The 16269-nt window shown below is 34.8% G+C and overlaps 1 protein-coding gene across 1 annotated transcript; it reads right to left on the bottom strand.

The window, feature by feature from the left end:
• Window positions 1–333: 333 nt before the first annotated feature.
• LOC128546085 (uncharacterized) lies at window positions 334–15901 on the bottom strand. The gene is made up of 7 exons (XM_053541853.1): window positions 15748–15901; window positions 14121–14246; window positions 13543–13626; window positions 12857–13055; window positions 10719–11526; window positions 9921–10131; window positions 334–1160 (listed from the first exon to the last, which is right to left on the bottom strand). The coding sequence occupies exons 1-7, from the start codon at window positions 15799–15801 to the stop codon at window positions 945–947; spliced, it is 1698 nt and encodes a 565-aa protein (XP_053397828.1). The 5' UTR covers window positions 15802–15901; the 3' UTR covers window positions 334–944.
• Between the last annotated feature and the right edge of the window lie 368 nt (window positions 15902–16269).

Below are 16269 nucleotides of genomic sequence, written 5' to 3'. Positions count from 1 at the left end.
TTTTGGTTTATCAATAGTTTTGTCTATAATTAGGGTCAGATACCGACAATTAATGAATGGAAACATTCAGACTGTTCATTACTTACGAACACTATATTTACTATCATTCATTTTTTATTAAAATGTTTTATTGCTATAATTATATGTACATACCTTACAATTCAAATGAAGAATAATTATATTATACATACTCACTCTAAAAGAAAATATTTTCCTTTTTGGAATTTTCATCATACATACATTTATAACGTCAAACATAAAATCTGTAAGGAAAGCTAAACTATATATAACAATAATAATAAATAAACAAAAACAATAACAAGAGCTGTAGAATAACAGTTCATCCCGTTTATTGAAAATAATCATCACATCTTTCTACGTAGAAGTTTATATACAAAAGCTTAACGAATCTTGTAAGGTATATAAAGGTATTATTTTTTTGTATGTAATGAAGCTAGCCTCGGTCATTATATGCTGCAGTGAACCATGTTTCATTTCATTTTAATCAATTTCTCATAGACGTTAGGTGATATCACCTATGCCCTTTATGCGACTGAATGACATTTTTATGTCTTAAAGTGTAAAAAGTTAAATTTTGTCGCGACGGCAACACATTTATACTTTAATACTATGTGTATGTACAAACAACATGGTCGCTATCCTTGTCAAAGTAGAGTAGTTCTTGTTACGAATCACTCTATCGGAGCTCTGCTGACAAATCCATTAATATCTGACTGATTTAGCAGAAGTTGACATACGTCAGATACCATTTATTACTTTTCTTTTGTAACACAAAGCCAGGAAGTTCAAAGCATCAGTACTCGAGTTAAACATAAGTACATGTAGTCTGAGCACTGTCATATTACAATATGTAAAATGTTTTCTTATAATGTTATAAAAATACAATATCATTTTAGATATAGGACAAGATTAATTCTAAATTTCTAAAAGACCTGTGATTCTTGAACACGTTGGTAGAGTTCCCAATTGTTTTCCCTATCCACGCCAGGGTAAACATTGATTTTATGGCTAATTTCGAATGATCCGTTCGCGTCTCCTTGGGCCGCCACACAATACACTGTATGTATATCATGATCATCTCTTGGCGAAATGGATAAAGTCACCCGAGATGCAACGTTTGTTTCTACTGATTTCGAAACCTGAAAAAAAATGATTTCATGCATCGGATATACATTAACAAAACCCTCTCAAAGTAGCTGAAAATGAAACATCGTTAAACAAAGTTAAGGTGGAATGCGCCCCAAATATTTTTGCCGAATATTGTCCTGAAATTTATACTGTACAAAATTCAGGATATATGCGATTGAGTTACGGTTTTACTTTTTCGCCATATGGTTTGTGTTTTTTGCTATTATGTCACAAACTTGGCCCCTGACGTCACTTTTCGTGCAACGCCGAGTTCCGAGTGTTTTCAGCATTCTTCCGTTCCCGCGCTCTGAATGTCGTATAAATGAAAAATACAAAATAATGTTCATTTTTCAAACAGAAAATACTACTCAATGGTATAAAATTCAGTGAAATAAAATTGACGCTTAAGACGTCAGTGACGATTTTGAGACGTCAGAACGGAAAAAATTACATCAAGTTTTGCTATAAATTTTGCGTTAAAATTCAGTATATAAAAAATCGGCTCGATAAAAAAAACGTGTAATTTTGGTATGTTGTTTCGCAATGTATGTACATCTAGTAGTCACATAAATACTTAGGGGTCACCGACTTTAATTTTTTGCAATATAACATAACTTTACCCTCACCCCCACATGGTTTGTGGCTATATGACGTTAGAGTAAAAAAGAATGTGTTTCAACTTACACATCTCACGTTCGTGTTAAAAACGAGATGTATTTATTATAAGAAATTTTCACGATATATTCGATCTCAACTTCAGATGTTATGTACTAGTGAAAGAAAACATCTTTGACAAAATGTATATCTTGTACAATTGTCCGTAAGTATTTGACCTGACACTCATCAATCTTCGCTAATATTTTCGGACGTTTTCGTTCCTTTTCGCAATATTGTACCCTGAAAAGATCTAAAATTACACAAATAACCTTTATAGTTAACCGTCTGACTTCCCCGCAGGTTACGACGGGTACGAAATTACCGCAGACCATTTTTTAAATTCAATATAATGAAGTGATTTCTATTTTCGGGAGTAATTTGTCTTTTTATCTTAGATACCTTTAAAGATTTTACTCGACACTATCTACAAAATATCTTGAATACATGTATATTTCTTTCAATAAATGAACCATAAAAAAGAAATAGATAAGTGTATTAATTTTCCGTCCTGTAAAGTTTGGAGATAAAATTTGAAAAGAAAAAGATGTTAGACTGAGGACTACAACCCACAACTCCGAGATTGATGGCTAATAGTTTTGTCCCCGCAGCTAATTGCACATGCGATATTTTTTAAATCCTATAAAGAATACTTACGCAGTAGTTATTTCTCTATTGAGGGCCATGTCAATACTTATGGATAATATATCCACTTTTATCATCCATTTGTTATTCCTATTGATGGTTTCAAAATGCAGATTCAAAGCTTGAAGAATAGATGTTACTAATCTTCTCAGTCTAAGGCAAAATGCTAACTTTGCTTTGTAAAAAAGCTAGTATGCGGTCAATTGATGATTTAATTTCGTGAAAATAGGTACTTAAACATGTTTTAAACATTTAGAATTTCCGTTCTTATGTAATTTTATGATATGAGGGTTTGCCTGATTTGACCAGAAATATTCATCGACGCATGTCGGACTGTTGCTCCATTTCAAAGACATAGTAAGGCAGAGTAGCTAGTCTAGCAAACAGACTATTCTTAAAGAAAGATCTTCAAATGACTATAAAGTATTGCAGCCGGTCATACGCAGAGAATTTTTTCTTGTGACGGTGTCTTTTTATTACAAGCAAGCACAAATGCTGGTCCGATGCAAATAATTTATTTCTTGGCGGGAACCTTCTGATCAAGTGCAGTTACAAGCTCTTAATAATGAATGTTAGAAAATATTTCATAAAACCTTCATCAGTTGCAGCTTTCAGATTTAAGAAGTACGGAATAAGTAAAAGCCGTTTCTGTTTCTCCGGATGCCCGGGATATAGATGTAGAAACTGCAGTTTCGTGTTCACAATCTGAACACTTAAATCTAAACAATTATAAGTCATTTCAATTAATCAGCACACATAATACATGTTGATTAACCAATGATCAAAAGTCTTTTTCGATAATATCCTTAGATGCGAAATGTTATTTACATAATTTACACCCTTTATCAAATATCTCGTTAAGATATTTCAGGTCCGTAATCACTTGAATGTTTTTACATGTTTAAAAAAAATCGACTTTTTTCTTTAACACTTTCTTAGCAAATCTCACCATATGTCTCTCAATACTTTCATGTCAATTCATTTCATCAATTAATTCCGAATTTACCGTTAATAGTCCTGTTCAATAAGTAGATTACCTCCCTTGCGAGAGTTATCGTTATTCGATTAATTCTACTTCCGGGGTAGAAAATAAATCGATCATTCAGATAAGAATGGCGTTTTACAAAGGATTCTATGACCCGTGTGATTTTGACAAACAATCAGTGCGTGAATTGAGAATATTTTTAAGGGACAGAGGTGCACACATGTCTGGAAATAGGCCTGAATTAGTAAAACGTGCCAAAGGATTGTTAAAATTAGGTACAAGGACGTTACGAGAGATACAAATTGAGGATAACAAACAGGACAAATTACGACACGAAGAATTATTTCGCACCCCGCTTGGTGAGAAAATACCTGAGCCGAAAGATTTGAAAGGTGTTTGGGACAGTGATTTATTGAGAATACCATTTTTCCGTACTCAGGATATCTATAATTATTTAGTGTTGAATAGATCTAAGACATTTGACTCAGAAAACATGAACGCGAAAAAAGCAACTGAAGGCAAAAGTTTTTTATGAAGATGGGCACGTACATTCTGTGAAATATCATAAAATATCACAGACTTGTTCACATTGTTATGTGAAAGCAAAAGTGATTCCTTCTCTTCCAAATGATACTAAGAAAAAGGCTGATTATGAAGCATGGGCATGCCTTTCTAAAATATCTGGAAAGGTCCACGCTGCAGGATGCAGCTGCGATAGTGGGTATGTTCTTTGTCTCATGTTTGTAATATTATCTTGTAGCATGTGCATCTTCGAAAACAATCTTGCTACAGTTCACGGTTTACAATTGAGCAAAAAATCTGTTGTAACAGTAATAAATATCTACGTACATCACATCACTCTTCCTATATATTTAACACATTTTTGTTTCGGATACACAAAGGATGAATTTAAAAATGACCGGTGTTCCGAAGCCCCGGACTCGGGTCCCGGTCTGGCTGTACATTTTTCTCACCCTGTTACATTATACTTACGCTTAAGTTTTCAATGTATATCTTTGAGTGGCTTTGTATAGTATACTTGACTTAAACTTTTATTTTATTACAAATATTTTAATTTTGTCATTTATTTTGCAGAGAGGGAGAGTCGGGCAGCCACGTAGCCGCCCTGCTGTATGCCTTAGTTGACATCACAAGTAAGCATAAAGATGGTTTAACGGCGCCAACATCTTCAAAATGCAAGTGGAATCAGCCTCGAAAAAGGAAGCAAAGTCTAAAAAAATCACAACATCGAGTGTTCAAAAAGCTTAAATTTGATGAAACTCAAGGTTCTGCACCAAAAACAAATACACAGAAACGTCTTGATTTTAGTACTGTGAAGCCATTGGATGTAAAGTCATTTGGGGAAAAACTGAAAACATGTGCACCACATGCTGCATTTCTTTTGAGTGACAATGACTTTTTGCCACGGACATCTCCAGGAACTATTGAAAAAGAAGTGCCGTCTTTACACAATGTTTCATTTATATATGCAGATCATGTAAACTTAAGCACACAAGCATTTCAAAAACACTTCGATGATTACTCTGATTCACTTAAGTGTAGCAAGGCGGATTGTTTGGAAATTGAGGCTTGCACAAAAGCACAGTCAAAGTGTGATAACTGGAAAAAGACACGCCAAGGCAGACTTACAAGTTCAGTGTTCGGTACAATTTTTAAACTTAGAGAAGATACCAAACCGGACTCGGTATTAAAAACAGTTTTCGGTTATAACACCTTTGACACTCAAGCTACTCGCTGGGGAAGGAGTCATGAACCCGCTGCCCGAAGAGTTTATTCCCGTATTATTCAGGCCACTCATCCTAGCTTAAAAGTGTTCAACAGTGGTCTGATCATCTGCGAAAAATATCCGTACCTTGGGACAAGCCCTGATGGACTTGTTCATTGCTGTGAACAGTGTAGTGATAGACAAGGCTTACTTGAGATAAAATGTCCCTTCAAGTTCAGAGAAATGTCCCCCCAAGAAGCATGTAAAGATAAAACATTCTGCTGTGAATAAATTGGAAATAAAATCAAACTGAAAACAAAACATTCATACTACTATCAAATTCAAGGACAGATGGGCTTGAGTGGAAGGAAGTGGTGTGATTTCTTTGTCTGGACATTGAAAGGACATGCCTTTGAAAGGATCAATTTTAACCCAGCTGCCTGGGCTGAAATGATTTCTAAATTGACTTCATTGTACAAGTCTTATGTTATTACTGAATTGTTTTCAGAACGTGTACGTCGCGGAAAGCCTATATTTTAACAATGAAGTGTTTTTGAACAGGGAACCAAAGTACTGCATCAGTTTGTACATGCTAAGGTAGTGGACCCGTAATGACAATTGGAAATTCACATTCATTTATTTTCTTGATATGCGATAACTTGATGAAAATGTATCAGTACTGGTCGAGAATCCAGGAGCTCAGAAGTGTTACAGATATATTACTATTATTCTATGCGTTTTTTCTCTTCTGATCATATGAAATCTTTGTGCCAAATCTTCAAGTAGTAAGCCTAACCGTAGGCGCATCAGGACGAGAAAAAACTCATCAATAAGACGTAGAGTCCTTGGGCGTCTAGCCTTTTTCCCACTTCCGGTCCGATAGGTGTTCATTTCCGCATCATCTAATTCATTAAAAAGAAGATTGAAAGTGCCAACATTTGGTAATCCGGTATAAAACGTACACATTTCATTAGTCTGTACATCCTCGATTGTGATATCAGGTTTAGTTACCTGGATACCGACGTCTTGTGTTTTTATTTCAAATTCAGTCTGAGTACCAAATGACCTTGTTGTTTTTTTTTTTGCTCAGTTACATGTAACCTTTTCAATATCTGTCTGTGTGTCACATGTCCTTACACTTGGCACAGCCTGTGTTTCTTTATTTACATTTGTCCGAAAGTTGTTGCAATCTACTGGACCCTCATAGTCATGTAAACTAACAGAAACATACTCTGATGAGCTGAATGGTGTATTATGATAAACTTCAATCTGTTCAGGCTCCTCAGTGACATTTTCTGGTTGGTGCACATCATGATCATAGATCTGAAAATATATAGAAAGATTGACATTTTCTTTATGAAGAAATATAGAAATAATTAAAGCGAAACTTATAATGTAGAGTCAGTTGCTTATTCATGTCTTTACTGTGTTAAATTAATTCCAACAAATGTCAAGGAAGTTCAACATTCTGAAAACGAATTAATTATGTCAAAATAGCTTAATATTCACTTTGGTAGTAAGTGCAAGTACTACGTATCTAAATGACTATTTACTAACTGAAGATGGCCTGGATTTACACATTTAGCAGGGCAAATCTCTAGATCGGGTAACTCGCTTTGCGTCATAGATCTGTGACCTGCTCAGGATATAAACTAGAAAAATTTAAAAGTACAGACTTCCCGATAAATTTAGGTGGGTGAGCAGCTCAGTTAACAGCATCGAAATATAATTCCGAGTTCCCACGTTCGGTGTCCAGTATGGCTGCATATTTTTCTCACCCTGTGACATTCGTTGGGGGCATTCAGAGATTATGGTCACCTTTCTCTGTACATAAGGAAACAGAAAAAATAAATACTGGTCTTGTTATACTCCGATAGGGGAATTATTATCCCGAATGGGGTAATTTACCCAGGTTGGGAGATGAAGTAGCCTCATTAGCAAAATTAAACAAGGCTCAAAATTTGAGCAAATATTCTTACCGTAGTAGTCTCAAATCGTTTGATTCTGCCATCATGCAGCACAAAGATCGATGGAACATTATTATCCTTTGAATTCCTATCATATATTCCCTCTCTGAAATGAGCACAGACGATCATCTCGTTCTTTATACTGAAACTTCAGACTGACTGTCCGAATTCGTTTCAACCAAGCATTCTGCAGTGTTTTCTTCGCTGGGAAACGATGTAATGTCACAACCTTTTCACCTTTTCATCTACTACTTTCCCCCGATAGTTCTTACAAACACAGCAATATTTTCTCCGTTTACTTTCAGTATTTTCTCTAATATCGTTGGATTTAACACAGGAATTTACGTCCGACATCTTTCACGCATTTCTGGTCACAATAGCCTAAATAGTTTTCCCTATATAGTCTATATAAAACTGACCTTTTTCAAAGAGCTACCAAACATAGCTAGACCCATTTCAGAGTACAAATCCTTACCTCATTTTAAAGAGTTATGATAAAACTGATATAAAATGAAGAGAAAAGTAGGGGTCATGTATCTTCTAAGAGAGATTTCTCTGGTCACATTTACTTACTGTAAACTGACATCAAAATCACACTGCTGTGACCTGGAAGTACTACTCATACTAAAATTGAGCTTGACTTCACCAAATACAACCTGCTCTCCCATTTTTCCTACCAAAATGTCAACAATACATCCACAATGAAATTTAAACAAAAACTAGCCTCAATTTAGACCTCTGTTGCCATGCCAAGTGAAAAATTAGTGTTCAAATACCTGGCAGCCATTACGCGACTAGACCAGATGGCTCCCACGCTGGTTCCTTTAGTTTAGTTAGGCCTATAAGAAAAACTGTTTTTCTGTAATAGTCTCAATTTCATTTGTATAGTACCAGTAACACATCTGCATGAAAAATACCAAGTTTCAGCTTGATTAAATCAGTTTTTCAGGTTTTATGGCATTTTCAGTAACGCGGGTCCCTGCGCCAATTTTCCTTCAAAACTGATGTCGCGATATAATTCTTAACCAGTTCTTCTAGCCAGAGCTGGTTTTTGCCCTATTTCATAAATTTTCACCATAATTTGCAAGCAAATTACACACTTACACTTTGAAATATACCAAATGTCCCCTCTGAAAGGTATAGATGGGCATAATTTAGAGTGCAAATTTGCATTTTTTTAAAAAATTACCCCCAAAACAGTGAAAATGTGATTTTTTGGGTTTTTATCAAGTTTTGCAGCAAAATTTCGATGAAATGCTCATTTTTTACCAAAATCTGACCAAACTAGTTCATTTATATCAATATCTGGACAAATCTCAATTTTTGCCCACATTTTCTTATAGGTCACAATAGCCTAAATAGTTTTCCCTATATATTCTATATAAAACTGACCTTTTTCAAAGAGCTACCAAACATAGCTAGACCCATTTCAGAGTACAAATCCTTACCTCATTTTAAAGAGTTATGATAAAACTGATATAAAATGAAGAGAAAAGTAGGGGTCATGTATCTTCTAAGAGAGATTTCTCTGGTCACATTTACTTACTGTAAACTGACATCAAAATCACACTGCTGTGACCTGTAAGTACTACTCATACTATAATTGAGCTTGACTTCACCAAATACAACCTGCTCTCCCATTTTTCCTACCAAAATGTCAACAATACATCCACAATGAAATTTAAACAAAAACTAGCCTCAATTTAGACCTCTGTTGCCATGCCAAGTGAAAAATTAGTGTTCAAATACCTGGCAGCCATTACGCGACTAGACCAGATGGCTCCCACGCTGGTTCCTTTAGTTTAGTTAGGCCTATAACTACCCCATAAACACTAACATTATCTCTAACGGTGAAGAGTAGATAAAGGGCGGTAATAAATCAGGGGCGACAACAACCTATATTGAACAGGAATATACATGCAGCTTCACTTATTCTTTAGATGATTTTCTTAAAAGAATGACGATTAAACGTGTCATGTCTTAATGGGGTAGGGGTAAAATATCGTCAAATATTGAAAAATTAAAACCGGTGACCCTTAAGTATTTGTCTACTAGACGTACATACACTGCGAAACAACATAACAAAATTTAACCTTTTTTTATCTAGTCGATTTTTTATAAACTGGATTTTAAGGCAAAATTTGAACAAAACCTGATGTGAGTTTTTCCGTTCTGACGTCAAAATATCGTCTCTGACGTCCTAGGCGTAAATCTTAATTCGCTGAATTTTATACCATTAAGTAGCATTTTCTGAATGCAAAATGACAAATATTTTGTATTTTTCATTGATATGACATTCAGAGCGCAGGAAGGGAAAAATACCGAAAGCACCCGGAACTGGGCGTTGCACGAAAAGTGACACAATAACAATATGGCGACAAAGTAAAATCGGAGGTCAATCGCATATATCTTGAATATTATACCGTATAAATTTCAGTACGAAATTCGGCAAAAGAAATTTGGGGCGCATACCACCTTAAACAAATATTAATTTGTTTATATCAGATGTTTTGTGGCCTACCTATTATTTTACAGTATGATTCAATTATAACATTTGGACATACAATTTCTGAACAAGATTGAAACCTTTTTGAGCAATACACGATCTTGATGTCAAGGAAAAAGAAAACGAACGGCCACTTGTACAAGACACGGTCTTGGTGTCATAGAAAAAAAAACGGCCATACATATGAAAAGTGATACTTAATTTTTGTATTTGACGCACAAATACTGTACTGGCCAACACAGCTTTACATATGTGTACATATAAATCCGACTTATTCAAATGACAAACCTGATACATTCCTGATCTAATCAAATCTGGACCGTATTCATCATACAGACGTAGTCCCAGTTTCGGTTTAGGCTTTCCCTTTGCCTTACAAGAAATAACAATTATCTTGCTGGTATTTTTCATCACACCGGTCTTGTTTTCGTCAAACACTGCTGGTTTAAGAACGACAACTTCAGTTGATACGTTTACTGTCTGGTTACCATTTGTTGCCCTTGAAATAAATATAAACTTCTGATTAAGTATATGAGACCTGATGTAAAATCAAAATGAAATGTAATGATCACGACAAGCCATATTGAACGTTTCAATAGCCAAGATTCCACTAAAATGCATTTTAGATAATATCATCAAATGAAGAAAATCCTTATCAAAGTAAATATACAGATGCATCGTGTATATAGAGCTACCGATTTTCAGTGAGAGATCACATGTATGTTCAGTTTAGCTTTACACTGGTATAAGTAATTTAGACCTTATGCCTAGTCTGTTAAGACCAACAAAATAATCTTCTTTTGACATGAACACTATGTAATAATTGTTCATATTTACAAATATCATATTTGGGTCTAGTATACCTTTAAGTGGCGTTGATACACTATTGAGATTTATTTTCAAACAACATAAACGTCATTCACAGCTTTCTTTCTATTTATCTCCGGCTTATCACTTTATCTGGCGTTGACATATTAGCCGTCTGAAACACTTCTATATAAGTTTTTGATGTTAAGCTGATTATGACCAAGTATTTAAGTAGACGTTTACCTTACACTTGAAATGTAATACGTTTAAGTTACAAACCTACAAATATAAACACCCTCTTCCTTTCTTGGTCGTTTGGCTGCCAAAGTGAGGACCTTACTGTTCGTATAGCTGTCCGAAATGAAAGTTTCTGTTTCCAGCTCTTTTGTTTTGCCATTATTAACAACTTTCAGTATAGCTACATTGGGTCGCGGATTCCCCATCGCCGCACACATTATACTCTGTGCTGGTGGAAATATAACCGTCTGCTGTGCGAGAGGAAATACACCTATAGTGTTTCGAGGTAAAACCTCTTTGGAATCTGGAGCATATATCTTAATGGAATTTCCGTAAAACAACCGTTCAACCATTCCTGACATTGCCTCGCGATAAGGCAAGAGCACTGCTAGTATTCCACCATATTGTATGGAAGGATATCTGATAGTTATAACCATGTTTGTTGTTGTATCTGTTCGCCTCGATATACTCACATCGATAACTTCTGAGTTAAAGTTCAATATTTCAAATACTTCTGGTGGATTAGCGCTTGTATTCAGACCCGTAAGGAAGATTTCTAAAAAATCGATTGCCTGGAAGTCTCTAGTGTCTTTATTGACGATAGCTGTGATATTCAAATCTGAATCCAGAGGTGCCATGTAGCTGCTGTTGACCTGTAGCAAACCTTCTACTGGTGCTGTAACGTTTTGTTGTTGGGGCTTTTCAATTTCTGTAAGGTTTAGTTTTACACTAAGGCTTTGTTCATCATCGTATAAACGGAAAAATAATGAACGTATAGATTGAATCTGCTCTATATCAACGGTTGATGTATATAATGCGCTTCCGGGAAAAGCTTGTGTCTTTCTGCCACCTAAAAAGAATTAACAATATTCTTAACAAATTCTTATGAGGTGGTATTATCACAAATAATTACACATTCTTGCAGAAAACCGCAAAAACAAATATTCAACAAACGTTTAAATTAAGCATTCACATATCTTGCCCTTTACCGATGTGGGTTCGAAACCTCGCTTGGATGTACAAGTTGTCTAATGTAAGGATGTAATCAGTCTGGCTTAAGGAAGGTCGTTGGTTCTACCTAGGAGGTCGCCTAAGTCCTGAATGATACATGGGATATTGTTCTACCTCGAAAGTCATAACATGACCTACAACTGTTTCGGTAAGGAAAATGTTCTGATATTTATAGAACACAACCGGCAAAATAATTCTAAGATTTGTTTGTTTTAATTCACAACTATTTCATGTATATGATTCACTATTGCCTACATTGTTATGGGAGGAAGGCGGGGACGTGGATGAATGTAGTGGTAGGGGGTTGGGGAGGGTTGGTCGCTGCTCCAGTGGTTAAAGTCCTTGACTTTGAATCATTTCCGCTCAAAAATTTGTGTTCGAAACATTGCTTTAGGTGTAGAACTTTTCCTACGAATTTGGTTGTGTGCCTGAAGCAATGCCCATATGGATACCTGGTATTCATTGCCATAAAATGAATCCAAACTTGCCATGTAAACGATATTGTGTCGGTGTGTCTCTACACCCCACAAAAACAAAACCTATATCTAATATGAAAGCCGCTTTAGGTCTAAGAAAAAATATATTTATAATGCAAATGCAGGAATTATATATTGAACAGCAAAAGAAACTATCCAGTTTTATAACTAGGGTATGTCTTAATTAAAACCTTTAATTTATAAATCACTTGTGTTTTTCATATCACATTACACTAGAGGAACTGCACGTGTAAAATCTTAAAAAAATCAATCAACCGTGAAGTCAGTAGTCCCACAATATCCGTTTTGCACGAAATTCACGTGCGCCTGTAATTAACAATTTTCTCTGTGAAATTTTATTGTCATTGGATATATTGATAATAGCCTAACACGAAAAACAGCATAAAGTTTTTAAAATATTGTTGGTTGCAAGGCACAACTGAATCAAATTTAGCGCGAGCGCACTATTTGGAGGTTACAGTGCAACTGATGCTCAGAAGATATAGCCTTTCAAACGGCTATTGTGGAACTACTGACTTTACGGTTGATTGATTTTTAAAAACTTGTCACGTGAAGATCTTCAAGTGTAATTTTGATATGAAGAAACAATTCAAATTTGAAAAATTATTTTTTTATTTCAAAATATACCAGATATACATCTGAATAGTTTATTTTGTTGTTAAGTATATATACTTGTTCTCCACATTCCGCCATTTGTTCTCGGGCCAATCCATCCCGTTGTGTGATCAGGGCTGGCACTGTACATTATGCTGACAGTAGTTAGGTCGGAATTCACTCCCGATGATTTTATTGATACCACTTGAAGCGGCAATGCTGATTTATTGTGCACACTTTGTGTTGTAACTGTATCGTTGCTGTTTGTGTTTTTCACCTAAAATATTAACATAACAAGTAAATAATTTTAGAAATCCAATAATAACCATTTCAGTTCAAAGTGGTACCAGTAGACTGAACAGCCAAGAAAAAGTACGTAAAATTATGACACCAAACTACGGGAATTATGACAAAAAAAACCTCGGAAAATTGTAAAAAAATATGACAAAACACTAGGATTTATGATAAAACATCTCGAACACCAGCCATCTACGTCATGATAATTATGCCTTAAATAAATTAACACACAAAGACTTCTTTTTCCTTTGCAAGGTATACCATGTATATGTATCATAAGCATTTTTCGATGAAAAATGGCAAATCTTCAATATCAATTCTTTCTGGTAGAAGGACAATAGAATTCGAAAGTAAACTGTACATTTCATACAAAAGTAAAAACAAAAATAGGCATAAAATTTGTAATCTTACATCATTCTTATTGGCCGCATTTTAAGTACCTTATCTATATGACTATATGTACTTACGCTTGATGTGCTGGTTTCGGGTTCACTGCAATTACATGTAGACATGCTTAGAGCCTTACACATCTGTTGCATTCCCGCCCATACCTAAATGACAAGAAACTACAAGACGTAAAATGATATTAAATATATTACAGGTTTGACCGGGATCCTTTAACGTCATGTAAATAATTTTGGCTTACATTTAATGAAGTTTTATCGTGGGGAAGGCCTTGTTATGTTTACTTACGTAACATAGTGAAAGCATATTTGTATGGAACATGATAATAAAGAACTGGTGGTTAATTATTTTATTTGCAACACGTCTGGTATAAATTCAAATTCTGTTTGCCTAGCTCCGTAAAATTGCCTGTGGCAAAACATTATTTTGTTTCGCTCAAACTGACTGCTGCTGCCTGTTATTGTATACTGTTTAGTTCCACTCTATCAGTGTGTGTTTATCTGTAGTTATCTATAATTGTGGTTGCCTCGAAGAATTATCATTTACCTGTTTGTGGTCTTTTTGTTAGTTCCGATCAGACAAATAAGATTTACCTAGGGTTTAGGGTTGCGATATAATGTTTTGTTTGCATAAATGTTACCTGTTGCAATCTTTTGTTTTGTAAAACAAGTTTCCTGTTTTGGTCTAGCACAGTTTTGAGCATCGTCCTCAGTTCTTGTTCTTCATCTATAGTTGCATTTTGGCCCGGAGTTGATTGGGCATTTGCCTCCAAGAAAAGAAAAATAGGATGAATATCCAACAGCGACAGTCATGCTCCAGAAACGAAGCCTTCCCAAAACACAACCCAGTGCATGGACGTGCATACGACCAACACACATACCTATATACACAACAAACACACGAGGGCAAAACGAACAAATAAAGGAACACAGTGAGGCACCGCCTTGAAACTGTCAGTGGCAAAACCATCACTGGGGAGGTTAAACCGGATTATGGTGCACCTAACCTCACTGGTACTACACTACGTTTGTTATAAATAAAGATCTAAATCTGAGAATACAAAGTATAAAACTTTCTACATTTCATACTAACTTGTTTGTGGTACGAGGTAAAATTTAATCAATAATACAAACAAAAATAGACTTCTAAAACTTCTAGGTCAAAATTAAAGATTTTATTATATGTTACATCAATACATGTAATTGAATGTTACTCATTTCCAATTAAAATCTGATAAAATTGCTGATGTACTCCAACATATTGCAACACCCACTCATACAGTAGATATTAAGCACAATGTAATTTATATTCATTCTGCGCAAACTTCAAAGGTTATTATGTAACGATATATCGTTATCATTAATTATTTTTCCACCCTTCATGTATATTTGTATAATTTAGCTTTATGCATGAAATACCCTAACCGGTCAATCATGTATAATTCACCATCGCGTGATATATAATTGACCCGATCAAAAGGGTATATATAAATTTGGTATAATAATAAAAGCGCATCGGTTAAACAAATACTAAGGTGTACCGAGACGGTCAAGTAAAGGTGAAGCAAATAATAACTATTTCCTCAAGTCTAGACAGTTGAAGGTGACGTACATCTTATATCTCCACCCCTTGTCACAGTATTTTGGTGCGCACTGTTTGCTAGATAATTGTGAAGTTAATATGTTATTTTCAAGCCGCCAATTTGCGTCGGGATGTGCTTTGCTTTGACACTTGGAACTGTTAATATTTTATCAAAATGTTTTTTCCATTACGAGTGTGATATTTAACTTGTATATACATAATTATAGAGAGAGAGAGAGGGAGAGAGAGAGAGAGAGAGGCTCAAGCTGATTTGTTCTAACATTTAATTAAAAGAACACACAATTTAAAATCAGACTGTGTTTTATTGTTTGATAATCTCTTCTTGGATCATCTATAAGCTTTGTTTACCCTTGGAGACACAGCGTGATGAACAATACTATCTGGCCAAATTACGTAACGATACGGTAACAAAGTTTTGTCTCTCTGTCATTTGCGAAAATAATTTAATTGATGCATAGTCAACATTTACATTGATTGATTTATAAATACTTTTGATAAATCAGAGCAATTTAGAACATATAAAATTAAATTTCTTTGTTAGAACGAATAGTGTGAATATTTGGCGTATATTAAAGAGCAAGCGGCCCCGATCCGTAATAATTAACATTAATAATCTTGTAATTTTATGGATAAGTAAACAAAAATATTAAAGCATGTAAACTTACCTTTATAATATGTAAAACAAACACTGTGGTTAGTATACCCTTTAGAAGTTCCATCGTGTACAATAAAATAGGTTTAAGCAATTCCCAAGTGACTTCCAGGTACAATCGCTGAGCGTTCTACAAACTGATTTCTCCTGTGATGAATGCTGTTTACATTGCATTTTCCCGACCTGAGAATTGTGTTATACTTTATGTATTGGTAATTTAGATATAGAAATGCTTACTATACTCTGTGGAATATGAACATTCTTTCAATTTATTGGCATTTGAATTAATCAACTAACTTGCCCATAAACTGTAATACGTGTAAAGTAAATGAAATTTAATAAGATTATTTACCTAAAAAGTCCAATTTAAATGACCTTTACGACACCATTAAAAAGGTGTGATTTTACACAATTCAGGGCATCTAATCAAACTACACGATGTATAGCAACAGAAGCTTATCCTTCGATCATATGCTAAACTTGTTTGTATTCAATTTAGATTTGCATTGAATATTCCTACCTGTACGAAAATAGG

The sequence above is a fragment of the Mercenaria mercenaria genome, chromosome 4 (genome assembly GCF_021730395.1).
Source record: "Mercenaria mercenaria strain notata chromosome 4, MADL_Memer_1, whole genome shotgun sequence".
Lineage (NCBI taxonomy): Eukaryota > Metazoa > Mollusca > Bivalvia > Venerida > Veneridae > Mercenaria > Mercenaria mercenaria.
The sequence above is the reverse complement of the archived record's forward strand: the minus strand, read 5'-3'. Positions and strand labels throughout refer to the sequence as shown.

Coding starts and splice junctions, on each gene's coding strand:
- LOC128546085 (XM_053541853.1), bottom strand. CDS start 15,801: ATGGAACTTCTAAAGGGTATACTAACCACAGTGTTTGTTTTACATATT. Junction 14,247..15,747: donor TTGTTTTACATATTATAAAG/GTAAGTTTACAT, acceptor CTTTTCTTGGAG/GCAAATGCCCAATCAACTCC. Junction 13,056..13,542: donor CCGAAACCAGCACATCAAGC/GTAAGTACATAT, acceptor TTAATATTTTAG/GTGAAAAACACAAACAGCAA.